Here is an 18449-nt window from a genome sequence, read left to right on the forward strand (position 1 = left end):
TAAATAAAATTTAAAGAAATTAACACTTAACGTCGCTAAGTTAATAACATCGCCAACTTTTTACAAAATTCAAAAGTTGCAATGCAGAAATTTTAATTGGCCAGACCTGAAAACTTAAATTTTTTAAAAACTATGTTTTTACCCGAAAGTCTTCCATTATTGTTTTTTTCCTCAATTATAACTTTAGTTTGTATTAAAGCTATAATAAAAACAATTTAAGGTTTATTTAGTATTAATTGATTACTGGTTATAGGACAAAAAAACAAAACAATTTTAGTGACTGTTCCCGTTAAATTTGAAAAATATGAAAATAGTTATAAATATTAGTGATTTGTATTTAACAAGTCTCAAAAAGCAATATGTAATAATATATTATAAAAAAGAATTTATTAGTTTACGATATACGCAAATACTCACGGTTATTTCATTGAGTTGGCGTTTTTTTTTTAAGATTTACCCCCTCCCAATCTTATTGTTCTTAACATCATTTCTATTAGCATATAAATTGAAAAGGAATTTAATAGAATAATAGAAAATTTTAAATTAGTCAAGTACATCATTTAGAATTTTTTTTTTTCTAGCATGAAAATCTTAACATACGTATTGATTTATCTTAAAAAGCTTAAAATACGTATTGAACTATCTTGGAACATAAAGTTCGGTTTGTTCAAAGGTTAATTTAAAGTACTTTAATACGATTTCGGAATTTCTTCTGACCATCAGGGTTTTGTTAAATATCTGAACAAAAGACAAATATTTTAACTTAATTATATTTCAAATCTTTTATTGAAAAGATTGTTTTTAATTTAATCCGTTTTCTGATCATTCAGTCTTAAATATCCTTTTGACAAATCATTTGTTGAAATAAGTTTTTCACGAGAGGTTTGGTGTTACATATTCTATAAAAAAATGTTAAGACACATTTTGATTCTATCAATTGCATTAACTTATAGCTTTGGAAATCATATAAAACATGTAAAAGGTAAGTTTTTTTTTATTGCTTTAGAATATCGCATTATGACAGTAGCGTGCCGAAAAATAAATTACTTTTGATGATTCGTTTCAGTAAAATTATTATTTTTTTTTTATTAAAATAAGTATTTAAAAATTGTCTGCGAATTGCCGAAATTCTGTCTGCAACAAGATTGTAAGCAGAAAATTTGCTTTTTTTTTTAACAAATTCAATTCAAGTTTTACTTTTAGTTTCTCGAAATAATTTTGTAAGAAGTGTATTACAAATAAAATTATGAATTTAAAATAGTAACAAAAAAGAACCCATAAAACGTATCGTTTGAGCGGGTACTTTCAGTGTATTATTACTATATACCCAATAATTAAAATTTTACTATAACAACCTTCTGTACTAACAAAGAAAATGGGCAACATATACCATAAAATAAAAAAAGTAATCTACAATAAGTTCTCAACAAATAAAAATTTCAAACCTACATACGAGAACCCATTAAAATGGGTTTAGGTAGCTTTTTTTTAATATTAAAAAAAATTCAAAGTTGATATATTTATATAAATTATAACAACGTAAAATCAAACAAAAGTACTATTGATGTAACATTATTTGAATAGTTTTTATTAATAGTGGTATGAAGATTAACGGTCTTAGATTTTAAAAAATGGTTAACATAAAAAACTTCTTAACATTTGTTATAAATATACTTTTAATGAAAAACTCAAAACTCGAAATTATATGACTAAATAAACAAATAATAGTAAACTTATATAATGTAAGTTTTTTCGTGAAAGTTTTAAAACAATTTTGGAAATAAAAAAAGAACACTTTTAACAACAAAATCACATCATTATAACCCCTTGTTTTTGAGGGATTTGAAAACTTTACATAACTTACTAAAATAAAACTCAAGAAATTATTGCTCTAACATCTGGGCACAAATTTTAAGATTTTTGTTGTTCTCAGACTTTATTCATTGCAAAGTTTAAGAAATGAGAACATTTTCTGCAAAGTGTTTTTATTTTGATGTAAGTATATATATATATATATATATATATATATATATATATATATATATATATATATATACATACATACATACATACATACATACATACATACATACATACATACATACATACATACATACATACATACATACATACATACATACATACATACATACATACATACATACATACATACATACATACATACATACATACATACATACAGACATACATACATACATACATACATACATACATACACACATACATACACGCATACATACACGCATACAAACAAAACATGTTATTAAAGTTTAAAACATTTACAGGCAAATATATTTTTAAACAAACAACACAATATTTTTAAAACTACGACGTCGTATTTAAGACATAACACTACTTTGGCGAGAAAAATTTTTTAATACAAAACTTATAAGATTACATAGCATTCTTTTGAAATCCGAGGAGCCATAGAGTTTTTTAATCCTGAAATTAAATTACCTGATCTGTCTTAATGTTTCTTTCAGTTTTCTTTTAGTTTCTTTATGCTTTCTTTCTTACTATATAAATCAAAATAATTATGAAATAAAAAATATATGTAAATATATATATATATATATATATATATATATATATATATATATATATATATATATATATATATATATATATATATATTTATATATATATATATATTAGCAGTCCGGACCGTAACACAGGTTATGGTAGATCTGCTCGACACTAGCTAATTATATACAAACTCTTTATATAGCTGATTTATTTGAATAAATTAAAATAACGAAAGTGGTAGAAAATAAGAATATTAAAAATATTGGCTTTGAAATAAAAAGTAACGTTCCAAACTTTAAAACTACTTACTGTAAAATTGTAAACATCTAATAAAAAAACGGTGACCCTCACCCCAATTTTAATTTTGAATAAAAAAAGTTTGAATGTAAAACCTTTTTTCTTTAAGAAATAAAATTCTCTTTTTAATGTGTGCAAAACACTCAGGCTTAACTAATTACATAAAAACATTCAAAACATAAGTATCTCTGTCCCAAACACATTCAAAAAAAGCAGTTACTAAGCCAGCAATTCAATTTGGCCACCAAGGTATACTATAAAAGTATACTATTTTAAATTTACAATAGTTAGAAATAGATATTCTTTCACATTGATATTCTTTCACATTTTATAATATAAAAAAGTGCTGAAAGACTTAGGTCTGCCATTAACTCGACTTTAATGGCTACCAGAGTTTCATGTCGCAAATACGCACAAATGAGCATTATTAGGCTCCTTATACAAAACTATATACAAAACTGTATACAAAACTTTATTTATACAGTTTTATATACAAAGTTTTATTATTTTTATTAATTTTTTATTTTCTTACAAACTACAATAAGACCCAGCATTTAGACAACACGTCAACATCTAAAAATTTAAAATTTAGTCTTAATTATGTAGTAATTAAATATTCTATTTATTATATTTTGAGATTTAGGGTGTTGTAACTGATGGATAAAAATGTCTGGAACAAAGTGAAATGAGTCGATACTTTAGCAAAAAAATCTTATTTAATTCAAATTTAAGTATTGAAATGTGAAAATATATATTTTTTTTCTGTTTTTTATCCTGCAGAAAAAAGCTTAAGGGAATTAGCATAATTAAAGGGAATTAGCATAACTTGCATAATCATTACAATAAAAATTATAAACAAATCAGAAAATTTAACTAAAACATAATCATATTGCTTTATTTCATTCCAGTAAATATTTTTCTCAAAGACTATACACTCAAAGGAATATACGGTCCTTTTTCCGAAACTCCTTGTATTAATTCTTGCAAGGAAATATTACAAGTTTTTCATTACATAAAAAAATTCATTTGCTTATACTCTGAACTAGAAGCGTTTACAGTTTTTACTTAATTTTTTTTCCTTGGACTTTATTTGCTTTTCTTCGAAGGAAGAAAAATTTTCTTGTCAACAAAGGATATTCTTTTTCTTTCTTATTTTATTTTGCTCTTGAATTAACCAGTATCTTGCGATGTCCCACGTTACAACAATAACTTTGTACCAAGGTACACACTGCAAAACAGAAAAGCACGACTGTTATAAGTGTTTTAGATTAGTTGAATAGATTAATCAAGCATATCGTTGGAATGGGCCCGTTTTAATGATTAATAAAAATGTTTTAATTTTTGCAACAGACAAACAAGCAAACAACGAAATATCAAAAGTTTACTTATCTACTTATCTATGACAGATTTATATTTTCTTGTTCAACTTCCACAAAACTAGTTTTTTAGACGTTTGATTCTTTTTTTGTTTATAAAAATTTATCAAAAACATGTGTTTTTTGACCCTGAAATCTTTTTTTTTTAGTTAAAAAGTGCAAACCTAATTTTGTTAACAAATATTTAAAAAGATGAAAGTAGGAAAAAAGAAATGTCAATAAAATCCTATTTCCGCTTAGTGAGGCGCATCTTTCATTAAGATTGTACCAGGAATGGGGAAAAGGGTTACCTAAAAACGTACGGATGCGTACAAGGGAGCGAGGGGTATTAAAGACAGCGAGTACGTACGCGATTTGATCATCTCTTGTTCTGTATTTTTCCGAATACTTGATTTCTCTTTTTCTTTTTTAAAAAAAAAACAAAACAATATAGAACTTTATGAGTTTAAAAAATGTATGTTATGTTAAGTAATATAGGTATGTCAAATTATTTATTTATTTGTGTGATTATTAAGCTGCTCTCAGAAGTCCAGAAGCACCGCGGAAGTGTATTTTACCAGCAAGTTTGGCTGCACAATGGTTGTTTTTTTTTAATGTTTTAAAAAAGGTCTCTCAATTACGACAAAACGAAAAAAAATTTAAATTTTGTCGTAACCAGGGCCAACTGGGGGCATCGGCCTTTCCACATTTTTTCTGAAGGACTTCTTTTCTTTATTTTATATTAAGAAATTTCTATATATAGAGAGGGCATTAGAAATTGACGATCATACCCCACCACTTTTAAATCCGTGTCGTAACATAACATAAAATGTTTGTAGCAAAAAATCTTCTAAAAATTACGATTGCTTGTCCAGATTTGAATAAGGTTTTAAATAAATCATTGTTTAGCTGAAATGAACATCGTAGTTTAATAAGATGATCTGTTATGATTGTTTATTGGCAGTTTTAGTTTTGGGAATAGGGAATAAAAACTTTTTCTTACTTATAAGTAGCTTAGAAAAAAAGGTATTAAATATACTTTGACACCATATTTATTTGTAATTCTGGTTCATTACCTAAGTCCAACAATAATAAAAGCACCCTAAAAATTTTAAGTTAACATATGGTCGCAATCTGAAAATATCATGTTTTAAAAATTATATATCTGCTAAAAATGACATTTTGAGAAAAATACAAAAAACAAAGAAAAAGTTCGTTACATTACAAAAAAAAGTATGAGCCCATTAAAAACATTCACTAAATATTAAAGCACATAATAAAGAAGAAGCTGAAGTATAGATAAGATATTGTTGTTTAGAAGGTTGAACAAGTGGAAATTTTTATGTTTAAAAATGCGTTGCTATGGCGTTGCTATGGACCTCAAAATCCTATAATGGTTAAAGTACACACGTTTTTATATACTTATTTATTTATTTTATTTTTAAAAAAATCATAAATATGTTCTATGAACTAAAAATATCGATATTTGAAAAGTTTATTTTTTCTAAAAAAATTCCAAAATTAATGGGGGTGTACCACCTTAAGCATAATTGAATCAATCACAATTGGAATCAATTAAATTGATCTAAAGACTCAAAAAGCGTTAGTAAAAAAATTTGAAAATTATTTAAAAAGGAGAAATGTTTCTTTTAACATTATAAAAACCTGAAGTATGATAATATCTACAGTTTGACAGTAAAATAATATTAAAGGTGATAGTTTGATAAGATGATTATTGATAATACATGGTATGGTGATGCAGGGCCGGCCCAAACAAATGCGGGGCCCGGTGCAAGATAACCTTGCGAGGCCTTAAAATTAAGGGTGTACCGGATTCGAAATTTTGAATTCAGGCCGGAACCAGATTTGCCGGAATTGTTGAAAAAGTAAATATTATTATATATATATATATATATATATATATATATATATATATATATATATATATATATATATATATATATATATATATATATATATATATATATATATATATATATATATATGTATATATATATATATATATATATATATATATATATATATATATATATATATATATATATATATATATATATATATATATATATATATGAAATATTTACTGTATCAGGCATCCTATACATTTTAACTATTTAAAAGTTAAGAAACATTAAAATCGAGACTATTGTCAGAGACAGGTAACATTTTTGATGAAAAAAAAACATGTTTGTTGCCCAAAACTGGATAGCAACTCTTTTTGCATCACAATATTTCTAAACTTTTAGTTATTCTATAACTTTATGTATTATATAACTATATATATAATTATATAAATATAATTATATAATTTATAGTTTTTTAGTTATTTTATTCCTAAATCTTTACATAAGTGATTACTGCAAATAAAATTAGACAAAGCTACAGATATACGGTCTAAAATAATTTTATTTTAATGCTTGTTGCGTTTGTGTGTTGTAGCCTGCTGCTACAAGAGAGTCCTGCTACATCCTTATCTTATAGCCTCCTGCTACAGGGGAGTGTTGGTACATCATTGCCCTGTAGGACAATGATTTTTTGATTTAATTTACACAGTCTGTGACATGTGTTAATTAAATAAAGTAAAAAATAAATTGAAATATCATAATTCCGGCCGGAACCGGAATGACCTAAAAGTCACAAATTTCGGTCGGAACGGAATTCCGTTACATCTCTACCTAATATTATTGTAGTACATATATGTACACATATATGATTTTTTAGACATATAATTAACATATTTCAGTACACGTTGAACTAAGGCACTAAAAATAGTATAATTATAAATCACTAAAAATATTATATATAAATGAACTAACATTTCAATCATCAAAATTTTCTTCAATAAATCAAATAACAAAAAATAAAATTATATTGAAAAAATATAGATATATTTAATACAAAGAATTCCAAATTTATTACCTTGAGTGCTTTATGGAAAGTTAGGGGATAATACCATCGTAACTTAGTTTTTTGGCTTTTCTAATTCTATAGACAAAATTGCTAATGAAGTAAACTTTTTATTTACTTTTAATCTTGAAAAAGATCTCTCTGCTGAAGCGACTGTAATTGGTAAAGTTAGTATAATTTTAAGCGCAGTAACGATATTTGGATATAACTCAAATAGATTATTTTTTAACAAATGTTACAGTATTTGTAATATTCTAAAGTTGGAAGGCAAAACTCAACAACAGATTTTGATTTATTTTTTAATTATTTTTTCATGTTCTATGTCAATAGTTTTTCCAAATTTAAAATTATTTTCCAGCCGTAACAGTTTGTACATGGCTTGTAAATGGTGTTCTAATCTTTCGTGTCTTTGCAATCGCAAACTTAAATGTGCCCAATCATTTAATCCATTTAAACAGAGAGCAGCGGTAATTTATGAGAATAATTTGCATGCATAACAGAATGTCGAGTCATTAGTTTTGGAATATAAAAACCACTTTCGTTTGTGTTGTTCGCCATTCCTTAATTTTCTTAAATAATAGCATTCAGAAAAACTTCTATTATTATAATCTTTCGGAAAATCGTAATTTTTCACTTGTATTACGCCATTTTGTATAATTGTTATTCTATTTTTATCACTTATATTTTGAGGCTAAGTGCCAGGACCATTGATAGTAATACTAGTTATGTCATTATCGATATCTTGATTGTTTTGAAGCTAGAAACTTTTCATTGATTCATCTTGTTTATTTGATGTCGATGAAAAGCTTTCTTTGTTTACGTTTCCCTCTGCTTCATTAACATTTTCCTTTGTTAAATTGTCGTGTTCACGCTTTCACCATCATTAAGGATGTTACTAGGTATATGATAGTTATTGTTAGTTTCTTGCACCTTTTCTAGTTTTAAAAATTTTGCCAGATTTTGTCTCTTTGTTCTGCAGCTGCTTCTCTTTTACTTTTCTTTTTTAATTTATCATAGCCACACGTATACTTTCGTCCAGCATCTCTTTCCTTAGTAATCATTTTTGGAACTTTCTAAAAACAATTTTGGCCATTATAAAGAACAATACCATAAGATATTTGTAAATTTTTATAAAATTTTAAAACGTTTAAAAAATAAAACATTTTTTTATGGTAAATTCTATAAATGGAACGTTTTTTTTTTTCATTTATTTGTAAAAACAGTATACTTTAAGTCGAAAATTATAAAAATAGAACATTTTTATCATAAATTATAAAATAAGAACACTTTTAGAGGAATGTCAAAAAACTTGTTTTTTAATCAAAAATATAAGGTTTTCTTTTATTCTATTGTATATGAAATACATAATATGGGTCGAAGCGCGGGGTCTTCGGAATCGTGGGGCCTTGTGTGACTGCACCACTTGCACCGCTCTCCTGCCGGCTCTGTAGTGATGAATAGATGAGATTAAGTTTAATTATATGATCAAAATTTTTTTTATTCAAAAATTTTTAAATTACTTTAAAAAACAGATTTGAAGGAAAAAAATCATAAAGTATGAAAAGTTTTAAGAAGAACATTTATAAACTATGCTTTACTAAATAATTTTGCTGATTAAAAATTTTTCTTCATTAAATCTCTACTTTTTTGTATAAAACTTTTTGTACAAAAGTTCTTTAAACTCACATAAGCTTACTTTATGCATGTAAAAGCTAAAGTATGGGTAAATTTTTATTGTTTATAAATCTTATATTTCGTTAGAATTGAAAATTTTAAAAAGACTTTTTAAGTCTTTATCTTTATATATCAAAAGTTTTAGTAGAAATGTAGACTTTTAATTCAACACAAAGGTTTCTTAAGTAATTTTTATTAGTTTGTTACTTTTTTTTTTTAAATAAAAATAGTAATTTTCCTAAATAATTTTCATTTTGCAAACTATAAGATATATTTTGTTTGTGATTACAGTATAATGATAAGATGACATATAAGTTACTCTAATATTTTTAAAGATCATGAAGTTAAAGATGGCAAATCAGATGTTTTTGATGAAAAAAAGTCAGTTCCTATAACAGGTATAGTTTACTTTGAAGTATAAATGTTATTTAAATAACTAATAATATAATGATAAATCATAATCAGTGCTGGATTATAAGGGGCTTGGATTAATTTTGGATTAGGATTAATGGGGCCTACAATTTTAATCTGCCACTACTCATAATATGTATTATTTTAGTACTAACTTATAATAGACGCTAATGCAGTTTCTCTCCCCCCCCCCACCTTTTTTTTCTATTGCTGATTATGATAGAGAATTTTATGCAAGATAGAGAATATTATGCTGAAAAAACTACACTAAAAAACGCTAATATTCGCCATTTTTTTCTTGGTTATAATTAAATCCTTTTCAAAGATGAATTTAAAAAAGCCTGGTTTCTATTAACAATGTAAATCAAAACTGTTAAAAAATGCTAAGTGCATCATTTTCTGATTTATCTCTGGCCCAAACCCTAACCCTGTCCCAAATCATGTACGTCTAATCGCGCTTATCCCTATTTGTCAGTCGATTTATGTACATTTGAAAAGCAAAATCTTAAACTAATTTAAAAAAAAATTAATTAAAAATATATAAAATATAATCATAAAAACATTTAATTTAGTCATAATTAAATTTTGACGACAATAAAAAGCGGGTTGCATAATTAAAAAAAGATTTTCTAAACGATTGATTTCAAAATGTAAACTTAGATGTAAAGTGTTTTTAAAAAATGGCGAATATCAGAGTTTTTTAATGTAATTTTTTAAACTTCAACAGCGAATTAGAGCACTTTCTGTTAATTTTTTCTTTCTTCGCCTCTGTTTTAGACCTATGTCTTTATACGATTTTTAATCAGCATAATATTTTATAAAAGGGGGGGGGGGGGGGAGAGAGAGAAACTACAGAAGCGCCCATATAAATATATACATATAAATATATACATATAAATATATGTATACATTTAATTATATGTTACATACATATATATATATGTTACATACATATATATATATATATATATATATATATATATATATACATATATATATATATATATATATATATATATATATATATATATATATATATATATATATATATATATATATATATATATATATATATATACATATTTATATGTATATATATACATATATTTATATATATACATATATATATCTCACTTTTTTTTTATAAGCATTTTTATCTCGACCTAAAAGTGATTGAGGTCGGCAAAAAATCGCCAACCTCATTTTTGCTAATTCCTAGGGTTGATATATATATATATATATATATATATATATATATATATATATATATATATATATATATATATATATATATATTTTATATATATATATATATATATATATATATATATATATATATATATATATATATATATATATATATATTAAAGGGAATCAGTTTAAGGAAAAAAAAATAGGTATCCCGCTAAATTTAGTGCAAATATGTAGAAAATAGGCTTTAAAATTTATCTGGCAATTTTTGATCACTGTTTTGGTTTTTTTTAAATATCAAATTTTTTCAAAAAATGCAGTTTTTCTTGACATTAAGGGAGGGTCAAATATAAACCTGTATTGCTGAAATTTGAAAAAAATGATTCTAAACTACATTTACTTTGCATTTAAAACCATACATATTTTTGTTTTGGCTTTATTTATGAGTATTTTTATTTAAAATCTCAATATATTCGCAAAATTTCTGCAATTTGTTATATTTATCTGAGATTTTTTCTGGATAACTAAAAGTTTTTTAGAAAAAATCTTTGTAGTTAAAAATTTGGCAACACTTTTGTTACTTTTATCATTTATATACTCAAAGGTGAGATTAGGATCTTACCTATTCACACACAAACACTTCTGCTATGCCTACTTCTTTAGTTTTTTAAAAATTTATTAAAGTTATATAAAGTTACTTTGAATGAAATCAAAAGTGAGTTTTATCGGTAACATAAAGTAAATAAAATACATCTTAAAAATAAAACAGATCTTGTAATAATTTAAGATTACAAAAGATAAAAAACTAAGATAATTTCTACTCATTTTTGCTTTTCTTGAAATTGGTTATTTTCTTACTTCTATGTTTCTTTTAATCATTTTGCTAGAGCGTTTTTCAGGTTCTCTCATGGCATAATGAACTTTGTCTATTATTACAAGCCTCATCTGTTTTTCTTCACTAATGTATGTATGGATAAACTCCTGCATCACACCCACATTTCTTTCTGCATGACTGATCACAACAATTAATGTTTTTGCATAAGCTAAAAACTGGTTGAAGTATGATTGTGTCAATCATACTTCAACCAGTTTGGAGGAAGTGATAACCAATTGTGAATTCTCTCCTCTGTTAAGCCATTTACTGCAAGCATAAAGTATACATACTTGTCATCAAATACCGCCAAATTTGGTGGATTACTAGCTTTGATTTTGTCTAGATTTAATTTTTCTTCAATATCCACCCTTGGCTTATTTTCTATTCTGTATTCAGATGAATTTAAAAATGGCAGTTTGAAAGATAAATTTGATTTGAAAATTAGCGTTCCATCTTTATCTGGAACGTTATAACCTTAGCAAGTACCATGCTTGACGAGGAAGGCATGCAATTTAAAGTCTTTATTTTTGTTTTGACGATTTAACCACAGCTGTTAACAAATGCGCTGAAAAAATTAGTTTTTAATTATATTGAAAGTAAATAACTTCAACACGTTTATGTTTATTAACGTTTTTATGTAAGCTAAACGCTTTTAAACAAAGCAGCTATTAATTTTAATTAAAGTATCATTGAAAGTTGTATATTTTTTTTTTATGTTATTTAATTATATAAAATTTCTTTATAAGTAAATTAAAAAAGTAAAAATTACACAAAAAATTAAATTTTATAAGTGATGACTTTAAACAGCAAAGGTCTCTTTAATAAACTCTATGTAAGAATCATTAGAGTTAAATGCGGTAGTGGTGTAGTGGTAAAGCGCTCGCTTCATAAGCGAGATGTTCCGCGTGCGATCCCCACCACGTCCCTTGTAGTACCGCGCTCAACATGTTTCTCCGCCCAGAGGCCTTGTTCGTCAAGGTTCGTGTTTCGGAGTTATAGAGTTGAAAGAGGGTTATAACTACTATTAAGTAGCCTCCTCATCTGTAGTGGCCTTGTTGACCTTGAGGAGGTGAATAACATTAAAAAAAAAAAAAAAATTTACTCGAAAAAGTAGAAAGATTTTGTTGAGAAGAAAAAAAAGAGGAACTTTTGAAAGCTGTTTGAATTAAATAACTTTGATCTTTACTTATGTTTTTATATTATTGAAACGCATTTAAATAAAGTAACTAATCACTGTTAATGATTTTTTATAAAAATAAAAATGAATAATTTATTTATATTTATAAATATAAGAAAAAAATATTTATACAAGAATGTATTTTTTATCATATATGTCTTTAAATAAAAAAAAAAAATATCAACTCTTTAAATAAACGATTTAATTATTTTTTCTTTTGTTTACGTTACTGAGAAGAAATGTTAAGAATCTTTTTTTTAACTTTTAAATTTGCGCATTTATTAAACAATCATTAAATGTAAGTTGTTACTTAATTTAAAAAGGGTTTCACATAATATATTATAAAAACATAAAATATATTATAAAAACATAGTAAAGATAAACAATTCAAAGTTATATATTCCCAACCTAATTTAGATAGTCTTATTGTTATAGTTTATTATTTATTTTAGTTTTAATTTTAATTTATTTTAGTTTAATTTTAGTTTTAATTTAATTTTTTTTATTTTAGTTTTATTTAAGTTATTTTTATTTCATTTTTTGTTATTTTTTTTACGAAGATTTATTTGGTTCTTTTATGATAATTTTTTTAAAAGTTTATTCATAGTTAAATTAATTTTTTAAGCACGTTTTTAAAATGTACACAAATTTTCAAAACATCAACAACTGTGGTCAAGTTTTCAAAATCAAATAGTATTTGCCTAGTCATATTATGACATAAAATCGCATGCCTTCCTGGCCAAGCCTGAAGTACCATGGTGCATAAAAGCAACAAACTAACTCAACAATTTGCTCAACTTGTGTTTTAACTTTTTCATCATCATTAAATGATAAAGAAGTAAAAATGTTTTTCTTTTTAACATAGTTTTTGCAATACTTGAGTGCATCACCTTGACCCTTGGGATTAATCTCATAAGCTTTTATACCACGAACTTAAACAATTAGGGTAGCATCCCTGATTGATTATAATTGAATACGTTATGATAATTCAGAATAATATAAAAATATAGGTCTGAAAACTTAAGGAAAGTATTTTAACTTGATGTTTAAGTATAAAAAATCACACTAAAAACGCTAATATTTTCATACTTGGTTATGATTAATTTCCTTTTTAATCCTTTTTAATTACAACTTTAGCTTTTGTTTGAAAACTTTCTGTTTGAAAATGCAAAACGCATTTCTGATTGATCTCTGACCCTAACCCTGACCCAAACCATGTACATATAGTTGTGCCAATCCGTTTTTTTCAGTTGATGTGTGTACACTTATTTACGCCAATCCCTATTTGTCAGTCGATGTATGTAGATTTATTTACACCAATTCCTATTTGTTAGTCGATGTATGTACATCATAAAATGTACATACATGTACAAAAATTATATTTAAATATATTTAAATTTTGAATATTTAAAGACAATAAAAAGCAGGTCGTGTATTTAAAAAAGAATTTCTTAATTATTGATTTTTAAATGAAAACAGTGTTAAAATGTTTTAAAAAGAGGTGGTGAAATATAAGTGTTTTTAGCATAATTTTTGAAACTTTAATATTAAATTAGATTACTTTCCTCAATTTTTCAGACCTTTGTTTTTGTATGATTCGGAATTAGTATAATGTATTCTATCATAATCAATCATAAAGATAGGTGGAGGGGGGGTAGAGTAACTAAAAAATGTGTATGTAGCTTTATATTGTAAAAAAAGACTAAATGATATCAATACAAAATAAATATCACAAAGTTACTAACTTTGTAAATGTGGTAAAAGATTTTATTGTAAAACAAAGATAGAAGGAAGCAAAAGAATAAGAGGAATTTTATAAAATTTTCTTATTGTAATTCAAGCAAATATTACACCAAAACAATCTTTAAGTAATATGAGTTACAAATAACAATAGCATGAATAACAAATAGTAACAAAATTAATAACAAATAATTACAAAACCCTTGCATAATACGTGAAGCAGTTGTTTAATCCAAAAAAAAAAAAAAGAAATTCTGGAGAAAGTTCAAGATGCAAAAAATGTTAAAATATCACTAAAAAAATTAATTTATCTATTAAAAGTATTATGTTTATAAAAAAATTATTAATAGTCCATCCTATTTTGTTGGTAAATATGTTCAACATTGTGACATTTAAACAGAAATCTAAAAAGTATTTTGGGACCATGCACAAGTGTTAAAAATTGATCATATAAATGGGAAACAAATTAATATAAACAGTTACAAGTTTTTAATTATGTTCTTATTTGAAGTTTTTGCTTTTTTATTTATAAAAATATTTTATAATGTGGGTATAAATAATTTTTTATGCAATATATGTATGCACCAATTTTGTTTATCTATTAGATAAAATATTTTTATATTTATATTATACTTCTATTTTTCCACAAATCTTTAAATATTTGTGAAAACTTATAACAAGGTGGCCTTTAAAAATTTAATGTTATGAAATGATTCTTTTTTAAAACAATAGGCTTTCACTATAAATGGCGTTTCAAGAAATAAAGTATTAATTTAAATACTAAAATATAAATTTAAATTAAATTAAATACTAAATTATTTAGTATTTAAATTAATACTTTTTATATTGAAACGTTTTAGTAAAAATCCGTTGTTTTGAAATCTAATAATTTTCTTAAAACATTTAGTAAATGTTTTAAGAAAAATATTAGTCAAGTTAAAATAATAAAGTAGTAGTCAAGTTGAAAATATTTTTTGAAAAACAGTTTTGTAAGGCTATGAAGTTTTCTGAATTCACTAAGCTGAAACTCGAGACTTGCATGACACTAACATCAGGTTGATGGATTAGTGTTTTTTGGCAGTTTTTTATTTTTGTTTTTTATTTTTTTCTTGTAAAGTTTGTGGCTTACTATTATTAATAAGTTAAAAAATATATGACAACAAATAAATTTTATTGCTTTGTATAGCATAGTTAAATACAAAATACGCAAAATTGAGCCAAATTTTTTAATAAAAGTACCTCTACAACAAAATGACAAAAACTTAGAACAATATATTATATGTTTGTAATGATTTCTATTATATATAGCAAATTGATTTACAATTCCACATATATGTGAAATTGTAAATCAACGTCAATGATTTATAATTTTATGGTAATTCAAAAATTTTTACAATTATAACTTTACTTTTTGATTTCAGAACCACCAAAGAAGGTGTACGATGCCGTGAAAACTAAACTGGTAGATGTTTCTGATACAAATGTAAATGATCCTCGTAATGCACCTCGTATTCTAACTCCTACTCCACCTAATCCTTTTCGACCTCGATTCAAAGGTAATTTTAAAAGTAGTTCAAAGTACTTTAGTTAACTAAGTAATTTATGATATGCGCATATAAAATGTAATTTAAGTATAATTCAGTTAAGCAAGAAATTTCTGTAAGATTTCATTACATTTTAATATGAGATTTTCACAATTATTTTTCGCTATGCAATGGCCTCCTTTTTATGCAATTATTCATTGGTTAAAGAAACAGGGTGGCCAGCCAACTGAAAGTCAGGGAAAAGTCAGGGAAATTTTTTTGTGTGAGAAAAGTCAGTCTTTTGTGTCAGCAAAGTCAAATTTTTTTGTGTCAGCAAAGTTTTTACTTTTTTCTCAAGAGCAGGGGGGAAAAAAAAATTTTTTTTTAAATTAAAACAGTTTTTATAATGTATTTTTACAAACTCCAGAAAACAAATATACAAGCATCAATCAAATAAAAAAATTTATTTTGTCATACCTTCATAAAACCGTATGGAAAAATAAAATATAACTGCTGTTATATTATCACCTAAAGTTTGTTACATATCTTTGATACATAATACATCTTTGATACATAATATCTTTGATACATAAATCTATTTAAATATATGTTTTTATTTAACTATGTTATCATGTTTTTAATTTTTCCAAGAAAATTATAGAAATTTCCAAAGAAATTATGAAAACGTCAAAAATAACTGTTAATGATTGAATCAATCTAGAGTGTCATCCATCATGGGGTGTCATCCATTATGGGGTTGACTTAAGAGAATCGATGATAAAACAAAGGGTAATGTATGGGTAAAGACATTTTCCTTATTTAATATGAGTATAATGGCAGTTAAAATAATGCTAATTCAATGTTGAAATAATCCTGATTTGCTTGGTGGGAATGTTGAAACAACAATGACGTGCTTGCTAATAGCACGTCATTGTTGTTTCAACAAATAAAAATGAGACTTTTTTCGAACCCGGCCCCAGCTAAACTATATGATTTAGCAGGGGCTGATAGCCAGGGCTAGAAAAAAGTTTATAATACTTTATATATTATAATTTTTTGCTTACATTTACTACTTATTAAATACTGGCATATAATTATATATTTTCAAATTCTAATTTACCTCCAACAAGATTGCAAGCAACCATTATTAAGTTATGAGCTAATTTAAAATAGAGAATAAGTTAAAATACTAGGAAGCGGTTAACTGAAGACTTAAAAAGTTGTAGGTTGTATATAAAAGAAAAATATGAAGGAGGCTAATAGTTATAAGTTTTTTTTGATGTGCAAGGCATAAAACTGGATTAACAAAAGTTTTTATAGCATGAAGAGACAGATACAGTTAAGGATGCAACTTGTTGAATAAGAACAAGCAAGAATGGGTTTTGATTTATCATAATAGAGATGACAGCTTGTTTGAGCAATGACCATGATTGTATTTGTAAAAAAAAGAAACAAATACAACCTTACAACAAAAAGAGAGTGGCTCTAATTTATTATTATTTTGTTTTTTTAAGTTGATTCACCTCCCCAAGGTTGAAGTCGAGGTGGAGACAGTCGAGGAGGCTACTTGATTGTGGTTATAACTCTCTCTTAACTATATAACTCCGAAACACGAACCTTGACAACCAAGGCAGCTGCACAGAGAAACAAGTTGAGTGTGGTACTACCAGGGATGTGGTGGGGATCGAGCTTGGTACCCCTTGTTTATGATGTGAGCTTATGACCTCTTGCTTATGACAAATGCATGCTGTAGCATGCTAAACCCATACTCTGCCGCTATTGGTTGCAATGTAAAGTTCAAGTCGAACTTGACTCAAACTTGTTCGCTTCTTGCATTCCACCCTAAAAACTTGAATCTTATATTTTTGTTTAACCGCCAAAGGAGAAACTCCTTCATTTTAAGTTTTTTATAAGAAACTTTTTTTATTGACGTCAAATATAAGCGCATTAATCAGACCATGATTTAAAAAATGAAAATGATCATAGGGACAGAACTTTTCTTTGCAAAAAGGCTAAGTGGCGTTAAAAATCAATAAGTTTTTTGTTAATATCTCATTCAATAATTTGTTTTGGAAAGTTTAATTAACTTTTAACTTATTTTCTAATATTTATCTATAATATGAACAAAACTTGTCTTGGCACTTGGGGACCCCTTTAAGAGAGATGTTCTTGTAAAAAAGATGAAATAAATGATTAATAAAGCAACTGCTCAAGATTGTGAAAAAAGTATGGAGTAGAATTAGTTTTGACTTAAAGAGTAGGAATAAAAGCTTCCAAACTTTTAGTCTAGAAGGAATAAAAGCTTCTGAGATGTGCTTCATGCATATATATTATGGATATAAACATATATCTTTGCTATTTATTTAGATGCTGGCATACAATATCCTTTCATTTTAAATTTACTTTAGTATTTATATGGTGTAGTATTTGCCGATTGAGAAAATGATGATGATGATGACGATCATGTTGATCATAATGATGTTTATCTGTGCATATATATACAAAATGTAACAAAAATTTTGAATAAAAAAATTATACTTTAGGATGTATAAATGTTTATACAGCCCTGGTCACAAACCCGGCCCCAGTCAATTGTCAATCCCGGTCATTTACTGCTTGCTAAGTAATGATCATAATAATAAAATTAACGATAATGTTTAACAATAAGAATAATAACAAAATCACTTGTTTTTTATAAACACTATAATTATATAAACAACAGAAAACACAGT

At 25.5% G+C, this 18449-nt stretch overlaps 1 protein-coding gene across 2 annotated transcripts in view; it reads left to right on the forward strand.

Moving 5' to 3' along the window:
• Positions 1-615: 615 nt before the first annotated feature.
• LOC136090425 (uncharacterized) overlaps positions 616-18449 on the forward strand; it is a 42974-nt gene continuing 25140 nt past the window's right edge. The window contains exons 1-3 of one of the 2 annotated variants that reach the window (XM_065817039.1): positions 616-982; positions 9137-9199; positions 15616-15750. In XM_065817039.1, coding sequence (XP_065673111.1) covers positions 910-982; positions 9137-9199; positions 15616-15750 — 271 coding nt within the window. In that variant the 5' untranslated portion in view covers positions 616-909. The remainder of the gene's footprint in view (positions 983-9136; positions 9200-15615; positions 15751-18449) is intronic. The other variant, XM_065817040.1, reaches the window with a different exon arrangement.

The sequence above is a fragment of the Hydra vulgaris genome, chromosome 14 (assembly GCF_038396675.1).
Source record: "Hydra vulgaris chromosome 14, alternate assembly HydraT2T_AEP".
Taxonomy (NCBI): domain Eukaryota; kingdom Metazoa; phylum Cnidaria; class Hydrozoa; order Anthoathecata; family Hydridae; genus Hydra; species Hydra vulgaris.